This window comes from Rhinoraja longicauda, chromosome 18 (assembly GCF_053455715.1).
Source record: "Rhinoraja longicauda isolate Sanriku21f chromosome 18, sRhiLon1.1, whole genome shotgun sequence".
NCBI classification, from domain to species: Eukaryota; Metazoa; Chordata; class Chondrichthyes; order Rajiformes; family Arhynchobatidae; genus Rhinoraja; species Rhinoraja longicauda.
The window spans coordinates 17,190,143-17,204,731 of NC_135970.1; the positions used below are offsets into that span (position 1 = coordinate 17,190,143).

General features: G+C 43.3%; 1 protein-coding gene across 1 annotated transcript in view; it reads left to right on the plus strand.

Moving 5' to 3' along the window:
- Nucleotides 1-10,249: 10,249 nt before the first annotated feature.
- Nucleotides 10,250-14,589, plus strand: part of LOC144602081 (anoctamin-9-like) — a 69,660-nt gene continuing 65,320 nt past the window's right edge. Inside the window, exon 1 of the mRNA XM_078414775.1 lies at nucleotides 10,250-10,352. Within this exon, the coding sequence (XP_078270901.1) occupies nucleotides 10,344-10,352 (9 nt within the window). The 5' untranslated portion in view covers nucleotides 10,250-10,343. The remainder of the gene's footprint in view (nucleotides 10,353-14,589) is intronic.

Here is a 14,589-nt window from a genome sequence, read left to right on the forward strand (position 1 = left end):
ATATACCCACGACCCTCTGTGGGAAAAAGGTGTATTGCCAAAGTTTTATTTGCAGGTGTATTGCCAAAGTTTTATATTCATCAAGTGACCAGGGTATTTAATTATCAAATGTACCAAAAACGGAATAATACATTTTTTACTTGTTGCAGTTAAAAGGCATGTAAACGCAATAAAACACAAATTATATGTAATAATAAGAAATACACTAAATGAATATAATTAAACTTACCATGCAAAAAACCCTGAGGTCCGTTGTGCAATCAAAGGCACTGTCCATAGAAGATCATAGCCGATGAGGATAGTATTGTGTGGTGTGGAAGAGCCTAATGGAAGAAGCTGTCCTTGACCTGGTGGTGGAATGGTTGAGTCGGTAGAAGGGTCTCGACCCGAAACGTCAACCATTCCTACTCTCCAGAGATGCTGCCTGACCTGCTGAGTTACTCCAGCATTTTGTGTCGACCGTGACCTGGTGGTCATGGTTTTCAGGCTCCTGTACCTTTTTCATGATGGTAGTAGAAAAATGGGAGCATGGGTAGCGTGGAGAGGTCTATGATGGTATCAAATGTTTTTTTAAGGCAGCGCCTCCTATTGATCCCTTCATTGGCAGGGAGGTCACTACTGTGATGAAGCGGGCAGCATTCATCAGCTTTCCTAGTTAGTGTACAATTAGTGGATATTAATATATCCCTTGCATTCAGCATCAATCCATTATTTTTCAGTTATCACTATTTAGAGTATTTTAAAATTAATCATTTGCATTGGAATTTTTTTTGCCAATCTGCAGCAGAACATTCTCCCTCTCCCTCTCCCTTGTTTGTTCCGTATGTTTGTTTCTTTGTGCGGTTCTTCATGTTATTTTCATCCACAAAAAAACGATGCACGATAGCGTGACAATTTTAGGACCACCTTCCTCACCATTGTCCTGGGGAATGTTTAACATAAGTTTCATTCAAATTGGTCTTATATTTGTAAAGTTAGAGAGATTTTAAGGTTTAAAAATTACCTTATTAAATCGATGCTTGCCATGTTCAGTGTATGATGTCACAACGGGACCCGCCCGAGAGACGCCCAATAAGGGAGGGGGGCCCACGATGACCACAGGGGGCGGGACCCGCCAGAATGACGGGAGTGGCGGCTAATGAGGGGGGGGGGGCGGCTGTGGGCCGATGAGCAGCCCCTAACTCACCCACTCTGTCCCATCTTAACCAGCCTCCTCTCCTCCCCCCCCACTCACCCACTCCTTCCCTCTCAACTCCCCTCCCACCCTCATCCACTCCATCCCCCCTCAAGCCTCCTTTATCCCTCACCCCTCTCCCTCACCCACTCGCCTCCTTCCCCCACCGCCTCCCCCCACCGGGAGGGCGAACTGCATTTTCGACGTCAGTCTGCGATCACCATCTACGATGGTGCAAACGGCAGCGACCCGTAGCGAGCCGCAGCTCGTGTCCGGCCACGTGAGGGGGGATGGAGTGGATAAGGGGGCGAGGGGAGGGGGAGATAAAGTGGGGTGAGGGGGGATGGAGTTGGGTGAGTGGGTGAGAGAGGGGGTTGTGAGGAGAGGGGGGGTTGAGAGGGGGTGGGGTGGGTGAGGGGGAGGGGAGGAGGGGGGTTGAGGGGGGATGGAGTGGGGGAGGGGAGGTGGGGAGGAGGGGGGTTGAGGGGGGATGGAGTGGGTGATGGGGGGAGGGGAGAAGTGGGGGATAAGGGGGATTGAGGGGGGATGGAGTGGGTGAATGGGGGGGAGAGGGTAGTGGGAGAGGAGGGTGCTGGACCAATGTAGGAGAGGTTTGGGGCCAATGAGGGGGAGGGGGCTGCTAAGCCCACGAGCTGTCGCTACCTTTAATAGATGCGCCCCGCCCCCCCCCGTCGCGAGAACCGGCGCCCGTCCCGGCGCGTCCCGCTCCTGATCTTCCTCCCAGGGTGCAGCGCAGCTGCAGAGGATCCAACAAAATGGCTGTCGTCGCTATTCGCCGACGATCGTCGCCGTGCTGCAGAAGAGGCTTTGGGTCCATGACTCGCTCTGGCTGCAGCGCTGGCAGCACGGGGCCGAGGTGAGTGGCACCCTCTCCCCTTCCCTGTCCCCCCTCACCCGCCCACGGCCCCAGGGGACACTCCATGCCGGGCAACGGGCTTCGTCAGTTGGAGAGGGTTGCCAGGCCTGCAGGATCGTAAGTTGGGGGAGTGTGGCCCCAGGAGAGGCCCGCAGGGGAGATTTGGACCCGACGGGTCCACCTCAGTCTAGTTAATTTTAAATGTGTTTCATGTTTCTCCCCTCAGACTGATCAGACATTGTGACATTAAAAGGAAAGGCTTGCAGAGACACTATTTTACTAAACCAGGTAAATCATTATATTGTATTAAATGGCATAATGTGTTTATATTTATAAATAACATATGATCTGCTTAAAAATACCATGTTAAAGCCAATGATGTGACAGGATGCACCTTTAATGCTGAGACACTCTGGACATACACTGATGAGCCAAAACTTTATGACCACATGCCTAATATGCTGTTGGTCCTCCTTGTGCCGCCAAAACAGCACCAACCCACCAAGGCATGGACTCTACAAGACCCCTGAAGGTGTCCTGTGGTATCTAGCACCAAAACATTAACAGCAGATCCTTCAAGTCCTGTAAGTTGCGAGGTGGAGCCGCTGTGGATCGGACTTGTCTATCCAGCACATCCCACAGATGCTCAACCGGATTGAGATCTGGAGAATTTGGAGGCCAGGGCAACACCGTGAACACTTCATCATGTTCCTCAAACCATTCCCGAACAATGTGTACAGTGTGGCAGGGCGCATTATCCTGCTGAGAGGCAACTGCCATCAGGGATTTCCATTGCCATGAAGGGGTGTACCTGGTCTGCAACGATGTTTAGGTAGGTGACACATGTCAAATTGACTTCCACATGAATGGTCGAACCCAGCCGTTTCCCAGCAGAACATTGCCCAGAGCATCACACTCCCTCCACCGGCTTGTCGTCTTCCCACAATGCATCCTGGTGCCATCACTTCCCCAGGTAAATGGCGCACACGTATACAGCCATACACGTGATCTAAAAGAAAATGGGACTCATTGGACAAGGCAACCTTCTTTCACTGCTCCAAGGTCCAGTTCTGATGCTCGCCAATATAGGCGTTTTTGACGGTGGACATGGGCACTCTGACCGTTCTGCGGCTACGCAGCCCCATACGTAGCAGGGTGCGATGCACTGTGTATTGTGACACATATCTCCTGTAACCACCATTAAAATTTTCTGTGACTTATGCCACCTCGCGCATCGATGAGCCTTGGGCGCCCAACACGCTGACACCGGTTTGTGGTTTGTCCCTCCTCGGACCACTGTCGGTAGGTACTCACCACTACTGACCAGTAGCGCCCCACAAGCCTTGCCGTTTCAGAGATGCTCTGACCCAGTCGTCTGGCCATAACAATTTGGCCCTTGTCAAAGTCGCTCAGGTCTTTACTCCTGCCCATTTCTCCTGCATCTAACACATCAACTTCAAGAACTGACTGTTCACTTGCTTCTAATATAACCCACCCCTTGACAGGTGCCATTGTAACAAGATAATCAATGTTATTCACTTCACCTGTCAATGGTCATAATGTTTTGGGCTCATCGGTGTAAATGATTTGTATTATGAGCTGTTATAATAAGATCATAAGTAATTGGAGTAGAATTAGGCCATTCGACCCATCAAGTCTACTCTGCCATTCAATCATGGCTAATCTATCTTTCCCTCCTAACCCCATTCTCCTACCTTCTCCCCATAACCTCTGACACCCTTAGTAGTCAAGAATCTATCTATCTCTGCCTTAAATATATCCACTGACTCACCCTTCTGTGGCAAAGAATTCCACAGATTCAGCACCCTCTGACTAAAGAAATTCCTCCTCATCTTCCTAAAAAAAATCCTTTTATTCTGAGGCTATGATCTCTAGTCCTAGACTTTCCCACTAGTGGGAACATCCTCTTCATATCCACTGTATCCAAGCCTTTCACTATTCTGTACTTTTCAATGAGATCCCCCCTCGTTTTTTTAAACTCCAGTGAATATAAGCCCAATGCCATCAAACGCTCATGCTACGTTAACCTGCTCATTCCTGGGATCATTGTTGTAAACCTCCTCTGGACCATCTCCAGAGCCAGCACAACCTTCCTCAGATATGGTGCCCAGAATGGTTCACAGTATTCCAAATGCGGCCTGACCAGCGCCTTATAGAGCCTCAGCATTACATTCCTGCTTTTGTATACAAGCCCTCTCGAAATAAATGCCAGCATTTGCTTTCTTTACTACTGATTCGACTTGTAGATTTTTTTGGGAATCCTGCACCAGCACTCTCAGGTTCCTTTGTACCTCCAATTTCTGGATTCTCTCCCCATTCAATCCCCTCATCCAAATCATTAATATACAATGAGAAGAGCAATGGCCCCAGCACCGAGGCCTGGGGAACTCCGCTAGTTACTTGCAGCCAACCAGAAAAAGCCCGCTTTATTGCCACTCTGCCTTCTACCATCTAACCAACCTGATATCCATGCTAGTATCTGCCCCTTGATACCATGGGCTCTCATCTTCCTTAACAGCCTCCAATGTGGCACCTGATCAAAGGCTTTCTACTGTATTATAATTGGTGAGAAGCAGGAGTATTATTAGACTGATTAATAATGAAGTAATTGAACAGATTTTATGTTCCTAAAATGGAGTTGCATCACCTGACTGCTGATATTAGCAAATCTTCTTTCTTAATAAGCCAAAACTCTACTTACTTTTGGTCCCCTTCTCTCCTCTCCACCTCATTTGACTTTCTCACATTCTTGTTCTCTTGGAAACCAAGAGTTCTTAGGAAATAAGGCCATCAATTATAACCTAAAGAAGTTTGCATGACAGGTAGGAATGTGCCTTTATCAACATGCCACGTAATACCTATTTTTAGGAGTTAACCACTTTAGATCCTGGTATTAGAGAGGCAAAGGCTTTCTCCAATTAAATTTTGATAATGACGCCACCATTGCTTAGAGTCCATCACAAATTTTATTCCTAGGTCAACTGATTCCACTCGGCCATTGTGTGAGGCTCAGCAAGACTGTTTGGATCCCTGGCTTCTTATTTGATCCACCCCATTTCCTCTTAATCCACTGCATTAATATCCTTATTACCATCTATAATTGAAACTTTTATCCATGCTTTTGTTATCTCCAGGTATGACTATACTCTTCTGACCTTTACCTTGCCGCCATAAACATCAGCTCATCCATTACTCTGTTGGCTGTATCCTACATCACACCATATCCCATTTCCCCATCATCTCTGCCCTGCTACTTGATTGTCAATGATTCAAATTTTAATGTGTCGCAAATAAAAAACAGAGTAAACATATTCCATTATTGACTGTTTCTTTTGTTTCCTGTTTTTGTTTCAGATTTCCAGCATCCGCAGTGTTTTAATTATGTAGCTCTCCTTAATTATAGTCCTCCCTCCATTGCAACCTGACAAAAACTGCCAAACTTGAATCACACAAGCTTTCTGTTACTTGTGTGAACAAGCCCTTTGCTTCACTTGGTCACAACAATCTGCGGCCTTCAAAATCTTCCTTTGCAAGTATACATGCCAAGTAGCGATTTAGCACATTTAGTTTGAAACCTGTGTCTGGAACTAATGTCTTTTCATTGAGCAGTCAGATATTAGCTTTGGTTGTCCTTTTTTTCATCGTCTGGAATCCTTGTTAATCAACTTATCGGCCCCTTATCCATACCTGGATATGAAGATCTAGGCTGAGAACACAAATATGTAATATGTGGTCCCAGGAAGGGTCTGAAAAAGGGTCCTGACCAGAAATGTTACCCATCCATATTCTCCTGGAATGCTGCCTGATCATTGAGTTCCTCCAGCATTTTGTGTCTTTTTGTTTTGTAAACCAGCACCTTCAGTTCCTTGTTTCTATACGATGTAATATTTGTACTTTAGCCTCAACTTTGAAATGAGTTACATTAATAAGATGACCACAACATCAAAGCCATTTGTTTTAAACAACAGCACATTTTCTCGATTTGAAGTGGGGAATAATTTCTTGCCGTCCCAAAAACATCCTGTTTTTCTTTGTTCCTGATCTTGTTTTTTTTCTTCATGTTTTTCCTCTGAGCAAATGAAACATAATTTGGAAACGGCACTGTCACAAAGCTAAATAAAGGAGAAAAATACTGAAACAAAGCAAGTTAATCTGCAGATATAAAACAAGGTGGTATTGTGAGTGGTGAGGAGGATGCAAAGAGTCTTTGGTATGGATGTGGGTGGGCAAGTTAGAATCAATGGGTGAGAACGTACCAGTTGAAAAATGTGAAATCATCCACCGTAGTGCACAAAATAAATGCAGAGAATCTCTTAAACGGTGGTAACTTGGGAAACTGAAAGCTACCATTCAGGTGAAGCAAGGAGTTAGGAAGGTACATGTATGTAAGTCTTTATTTTGAGAGTTTTCAATAGAATATTCTCACTGCTATTACACAGGGCCTTGGTGAGATGGCACTTAGAGTACAATCTACAGGCTATTCTCTTAATTAAGAAGGATATACTTTACAAAGAGGGAATACCTTGAAAATTCACCACGGAATGGTAGGTTTGCAGCATGAGGAGAGATTGAGGAGTTTAGGCCAGTATTTACTAAATTTTATAAGAATGAGAGGTGATCTCATTAAAATTTACAGCATTCTTATAAGATGCAGGGAACTTGATTCCTTCCCCTGGTTGAAAAGTCTTCAACTTGGGAGACACAGTCTCAGAATGATGGAGAGGCCAATTAGATCTGAGGTGAGAAATGTCTTCTTTCAGGGTGAAGAGCATTTGAAAATCTGAGGGTTGTGGAGCCTCAGTCATTGGGTTTATTCAAAACAGAGGTTGATAGATTTGTGGATATTAAGGGTATGCTGGAATGTGGAGATAGTGCAGGAAAATGACCTGAGGTCGAAAATTAGCCATGACCTTGATGGAAGGTGGAACAGGTTCAAAGAGAGGATTGCTTATTGTTGCCTCTATTTATTATAATAGTGAGGAGAAAGCTGGAAAAGAAAGGTAAGGGTGGGGAAAAGCCCAGCAAGTGGATTTTTCACCTATAGCCTCTAGGTCACTTGCCAAGCTTTTCCAGATCCCTGCCTCTATTTTCCAACCTTATCCCCACTACTTCATCAGTCTGAAGAAGGGTTCACCTCCAGCCTTTGTCACGATCTCCACTCATCTGCCAATCACCCCCTCTTCCTATATCCACTTTGCAGTCTTTGCCCCAACCCTACCTCTCTTTTCCAGCCTCCCCCCCCTACTCCATCAGTCTGAAGAAGGGTCTAACCCAAAACGGTGTCTGACCTGTTGAGTTCCTGCAGAATTTTGTTTTTTGCTTAGGATTAAGTATCTGCAATCTCTTGTGTGTCTCTCATTTGCTTAACCACTGTTAACTTTTTGTGATTCACCTACAAGAATACCTAGGTCCCAATGTACTTCATTTATTTGCAGTTTCTTTCAGATTTCCCTTATTGAAGTGCATAACATTCCCTTTTTGCCTCCTCTTCCCCTTCTCAGAAATATGAAACATGCTTTATGTCTATCTTTTCCAAGTTTGATTGGGAATTTAGTTTTGTTTCTCTCTTCAGAGATACTGATTGTCTTGCTGAGTATTCAAAATAATGCTTGGTTTGGTAATGAATGGAGCTAACCCAGTAATTTGCAAGATACAGTACACTCCAATCGCAAATGTACTTACACCTCATCTGAATTCTGACAGTTCAAGCATCATCATGCTTCAGTAATGGTACAGAAACTCAGTAAATGTATCAATGGAAAGAAAACCCAATTTGAAAAAAATGTGACCTTAATTGGAAATTATCAGGAATCTAACACAGTTTATTGCAATTACCCTGTCAGTTGTGCTAGAATTCAATAAAGACAAGATTGCAGTAGCACTAAGTTAATCATTAGATATTCTGCTTGAATGGAATATAAACAAAATCAGAAGCAGTGTTTCTAGAATTGGTATATTAATGTGAGTAGCTAGAGAGAGAAAGAAAAAAAAAGAAAAACCTCTGATTTGCAGGTCAGAACTGTAGGAAATGTCCAGTACATCAAGTTGTGAAGAGAGACTGAGTTAATATTATAGATGGATCACCTACAGCAGAACTGGTTGTTCTGATATGAACATAAAGTGTTTGTATCAGAAAGTTATGAAAGTATAGCTATTGGAAAGACCTTTAGTTTTGAAAATCCTGCAGGAACAATTACATTGTGAGCCTGGAACACACGAGTCATTAATCCAATAGTCAATAGTCAATTTATTTGTCACATACACATAAATGTGCAGTGAAATGAAAAGTTACCCACAGTTCAACAATAAGACCAATAAAAATAAGAGACCAATAAAAGTAACCCCTTTTTCCCTATCAATACAAATGTCTTTATAATATGATTTTCTATAACAAAAGGAGTCCTCGGAAAACAACTATCGCATTATTGTAGAACTACCTGTATTTAGTTGTTCAATTAAGATTGTGTGATGAGAGTGTGATAACATCTGGTTTTTAGATCAGATGTGAACCCAAATCAAGAGTGGTGTGTAAAAACTATACTGACTGATCCAAGCTTGCATCTGAATTTAATGTCATTATAGTTTAAAATGTAAATTACCTGTAAATTCATATGTGTCCACATGTGTGAAAACATCACTTTAATGCATCAGTTCTGCAATGCTCCATTATTGTATCAAGCTTATTGGTCTCCAAAGTCTCAACCACGATTGGCCCCTGTTAGCCACAATCTTCTGTGGATACACAAACATAGTTTATCCTGAATCTTTGAAGCCTCGTCCCCCTTAAAACTATTGCTCTGTTTCGCCTTGGTTAATTCCTAGATGTCATCTCTGCACCCTTGCATCCAATGGTTACAGACATGAATGAAACCTGCAGTTGATTTTACCAGATCTAGCATGTATAATATTTATCAAGTCCTTTCTCCTCAGCTTAGATTGCTTTATTCATGGATCAATCCATAATTGCAGCACCCAATCCAAAGTTCCACTGTCTTTTCAATGCAAAATGTCTCCTTAAACTCCTCCACTGTCACTACCAATGGAAGAATGGGTCCTTGGAAAACAGAAACTCCATGATCAATTCAATCATTTCCAGGAGGACAAAATGCAAAGGAGATGAGCGAGGCAAGTTTTTTTTACACAGTGAGTGGTGGTTGCCTGGAACAGCCTGCCAGGGGTGGTAGTGGAGGCAGATGCGGTAGAGGATTTCAGATAACCTCATGGATATGCAAGGACTGGAAGAGTATGTGCAGGCAGATGAAATTAGTTCCTTTTGGCATTTTGTTCGGCACAGACATTCTGGGCTGAAGGGCCTGTTCTTGAGTTGTACTTTTCCAATTTTTATGTAATTTTAAATAATCAGCCATTCCAATCTTGCATCTTGTATTTTTAATACTCACTTTTCCTATTCTGCTCCTTCAGACTTGAATCTTCCTATTCACATATATCCTCATTCTAGTGGCACCACCTCATGGCATCATTCAATCTTTCCTGTTCTCCATGCCCTCACAAATGTTCCCTCTTGATCCATCTCCCCATTTACTGATATTCCAAATCTCCCCATTTGTTGAATGGAAGGTCATCGACCTAAAATATTCTGTTTCCCTGAGTGCAAACTGAATACCACGTATTCCACCAATGTGGACATGCATTGGGGTTGAATTTCTGGAAAGAATCCATGGCTGGCATGGACGATGGTGGTTTGCTTGGGGGAGGGAATACAGTTGGCTTTGGAAAGAAGTGACTTCGGCAAATTTCTGTCCAAGTAGTTTCAGCATCCCCAATGCTAGAGACACCATGCCGGATAGAAACGTGAATTGAACATGGTAGTGGGGCTTCAATATTGCTGGTTACCTCAAATGTTACGAAGGACTTCCGATAACTTATTGCTGGTTAATTGCGGAAATTCCTAAATAGCCGGCCAATTCATTTCAAAAGCAGAACTGTGAAACAGCGAGCGGGATGGAAGAGCGCTGAGGTTGGTATCAGATGACTTAGCATGTATGGCTCTGGAATGCGGAAGTAGTAGCCGAAAACTTTCGAAACAGATCGTAGGAGGCACGGGCAGTGATCGGAAAGTTACAAGAATATAGGAGCCACTATCAATGAAGTGGACGAGTGGTCATGTCAATGGAGGGGAGCTGCTGTTAAAGTCAGATTGGACAACGAGGGCGATCACTGGTGAGGCGGGACTGCTTGATTATTGGCAGGATTCAAACTTCACCAGAACTTTGGAGCAAAATTCGTCGCCCGAGATCGCAGCCAGAGATTATGGAGCAGGTAATTCTGAACTATTTCAATTGGTTCGGTCAACCCTCGATGTTTTGGTCTTCGGTATGCCTGCCCATCAGCACAAACACCTACGTTTCAAAAGATAGACAGAAAAGCGTAAGGGTGTGACAGGTATTTTGAACCCAATGACCGAGAGAAAGAGAATTACACCTCCTGTTTTTTTGCAAACGTGATATTCTTTTATAAGAATTAAAAGGCAAACACGTGTGAAGGTAGGATTTGAGTGTTTTTCCCGGGTAGGGGCGATGATGGTGAACGATGTTTGAAATAAAATGTACGGTTGTGAAAATGCTCTGAGCGTCTTGAAAGATTGATTTGTTGGGAAGGAGGCGAAAAGAGCACCAAAACGGTTATTTTTTTCAGGGCAGGATAGTCTGAGACAGGGCTCTGATTGCTCCCAAGCCTTTGGGCATTCCGAGGACGGATCCGGTTAGGGGTTGACCGAGGGCGGTAATGCCCTGATAATCAGCTCGGCCTCTCCATCAGCTAGATTTTTCCCCAACTAGTTCTTCCTCAACTAGATTTCCAGTGGGCTTTTATTCAACATGCTGGGTGCCAAGTTGGAAAAAAGTATTTGCAAATATGTAGCCAGGTAGATTGTGATTTTAAAACGTCTGTCCAGTTCCTTTAATCTTGATCTTCCTCAATATCACTTGGCTTCATGCACATATTGGCATATGGTTAATTACACGACCGGAGAGTTAAATGTGTAGAGGTGGTGTTGCAGGTTTGTGCGAGGGGCTGGCGCTTATGTAACAAGTAAGTGGGTTCCCGGAAAGGATTACTGTGAGCATGGTCGCCGTGTGAAAGTAAAGATTCTGGTTGATTACTGCGCAAACACCTCATAAGTGGTTATCTCGCAAAGTGTAAAAAATACCCGAGGGCATAAAACATTGTTGACAAAATAGGTAAATTAAAGGCACAAGTAGAAAAAAAAGAGATTGATCTACACACGTGACCAAAGCTGCGATAGGACATTTGGTACTTTACATTTAAGTAGGATCAGCAGAACGTAGAAGGAAGTGGGGTCGCTCAGACACCAAAGGATGACATGGGAACAGGATTGAGAATGATTTTGGCTCAGAGAAATGGGCAGTGGAGTCAGTTTGAGTGGACAAAAGCATCAACGAAATTGATTAGAGCAGTCAGCAGGCCTCTGATATCGGCTATACCACTGGACCGAGTATCAATAAAAAACCAGAAGAGACTTGCAATCAAGTAATGGGATAACCTTGGGCCATTTTAATATTCACCTAGGTGAATTTTGGAATATTTTAGAACTGGTAAGGAGGAAAGGTTATGTAAGGATCTAACTATAAATGAATTCTTTGGAAAATGAATTTATACCATTCAATTTTAGAGTGACAAATATCAGACCAAGGCTGGCCCAGGCTTAAAATTAAATGAAAATTATTGCACATGGAGGAAGGGAGAATTGGCTAATGCAGATTGAAAAATTAGATTAAACAGTGTGGGGGGTAGATTAAAGTTAATGTTGGTCTCTCAGAAGCTGACACAGAGGAATTAGTAAAGAGGAACAAAGAAATGGCAGGGGCTTTAAGTAAATAAATTACAATTGGTTTTACAAGAGAAGGGACTAAAAGCATGCCAAAAATAGGATCAAAAAAGGTGGGGCAACATAAAATAAGAGAACATAAGAGAAAATGGGCCAGGGAACACAAAGGCTGACATATCCCCTGAAATTGATGGTCTGCAGAGCAGGGTTCTAAAAGAGTGTAAGAAGGAACTGCAGATGCCCGTTTAAACTGAAGATAGGCACAAAAAGCTGGAGTTACTCAGTGGGACAGGCAGCATCTCGGGAGAAGGAATGGGTGACTTTTCAGTTCTTCAGACCTAAAACATTCTAAAAGAACTGGCTGCAGTGAAAGCGAATGGATTGTGAACTAGTCGCACAGTGATGTAATGGTGGAGCTGTTGCCTCACAACACCAGAGACCTGAGTTTGATCCTGACTATGGGTGCTGTCTGTGCGGAGTTTGTACGTTCTCTCTGTGACCGCGTGGGTTCAATCCAAGTGCTCCGGTTTCATCCTCCATTCTAAAGACCTGTAGGTTTGTAGGTTAATTAGCTTCCGTCAATTGCCCCTAGTGTGTAAGATGCAAATGTGGGATGACATAGAATTTGTGTGCGGGTGATCAATGGTCGGCACGGACGCGGTGGGTCAAATGGCCTGTTTCCACACTATCTCTAAACTTTCAAAATTCCCTAGTTTCTGGAAATGTCCCAGTGGGTTGGAAAGCAACAAATGTAACAACATGATTCAAAAAGGTTGGAGAAACAAAGTAGGAATTAAAGGCTCATAAGTGTAACATCTGTCGTTGCGAAAATGCTTCTGGCCAATGTTAAGGAAATAGTAACATTTAGAAAATCCTAATAGATTAGACACGGTGTTCATATAAAAGTGAAATTGTAGTTGACAGTGACAAATCAAATAAATTCAGAAAATGACAGCTCAAGGTGTAGGGGATAACATATTGACATTGATGGAAGTTTGGGTGCTGAGCAGGAAACAGAGAGGAGGGCAAGATTGGTCTTTTTTTCTGATTGGTATCACATAATGAGCAGTGGGCCATGGGAATCGGTCTTGACCCATGACTTTTTACAATCTACTTGAATGAATTTATGGCACCAGAGGTATGGTCCTTAAATTTGCTGATGACATGAAGAGAGATAGGAAAGTAAGTTATGAATCAGACAAGAGGCTTGAATGGGATATAGAGGTAGGTTATGTGAACAGTCAAAGATCTAAACAGTAGATATGTAATAACAGGTAATTTAATTATATATATTCCTCTCAATAAAGATGTATACCATTGAGGAATAAAACAGCACAAAATCCATGGCTAACTCAAGATGGTATCAGATCTTTAAAAAGGTTTTCATTGTTGTGATAAGCCCAAACATTTTAGGTAACAAAGGTTCAGGCCCCATCCTCAACATTCCTCCTCCTCCTCTTGGACACCCTTGTTGCATTTTCACTATCCCCCTTCACCTCCTCCTTTCTGATATAGAATGGTCTGTCCTCAAGAGAGGCCTTACATTTGTACCTCTCTGCCCCCACCTCACCGAGTTCAGCATTCACTATAAAGTAGAGCTTTTCTTCCGTTGCCTCCGCCTCCATGTCTTCTTCTATGGGAAGGAGTCCTCACCGCCCAGTGACGACCCCTTCTCCTGTCTCCAACATTCTTCCTCCTCTTGAAGTCTGAAGAAGGTTCCTGACCCAAAATGTCACCCATCCTTTTTCTCCAGAGATGCTGATTGATCTGCTGAGTTACACCAGCACTTTTGGTCTATCTTTAATTACAACACTTTTTAAAATAGGGTGAAAATAGAATATGGAAGTAAACTAGTCAGATATATAAAAGTGGACTGTCAGATTTTCTGCTACTTTATAAAAGGGAGTAGCAAAAGTTAATGTTGGTCTCTTAGAAGCTGACACAAGGGAATTAGTAAAGAGGAATAAAGAAATGACAGAGGCTTAAAGCAAATAATTTACATGTGGTTTTACAACGGAAGAGACTAAAAGCATGCCAAAAATAGGATAAAAAAAGGTGGGAAACGTAAAATAAGAGAACATAAGAGTTAGATAGAGCTCTTAATGATAGCAGAGTCAGGGGGTATGGGGAGAGGGCAGGAAGGGGTAATGATTGTGGATGATCAGCCATGATCACATTGAATGGCGCTGCTGGTTCGAAGGGCCGAATGGCCTACTCCTGCGCCTATTGTCAATAACATATTCTCTGAAATTGATGGCTTGCACAGCAGGGTTCTAAAAGAACTGGCTGTAGTGAAAGCGAATGGATTGTGAACTAGCCGCACAGTGATGCAACGGAGGAGCTGATGCCTCACAACACCAGAGACCTGAGTTCGATTTAGTCTAAGGGTGCTGTCTGTGTGGAGTTTGTACTTTCTCTCTGTGACCGCATGGGTTCACTCCAGATGCTCCAGTTTCATCCTCCAATCTAATGATGTGCAGGTTGTAGGTTAATTGGCTTCAGCCCCTCGTGTGTAAGATGCAAAAGTGGGATAACAGAATTTGTGTGCGGGTGGCCAATGTGGTGGGCCAAAGGGCCTGTTTCCACACTGAAAATGAAAGCTCATGGTGAAGGGGATAACATATTGACATTGATGGAAGTTTGGGTACCGAGCAGGAAACAGAGAGGAGGGCAAGATTGGTCTTTTTACTGTGTAAGAAGGAACTGCAG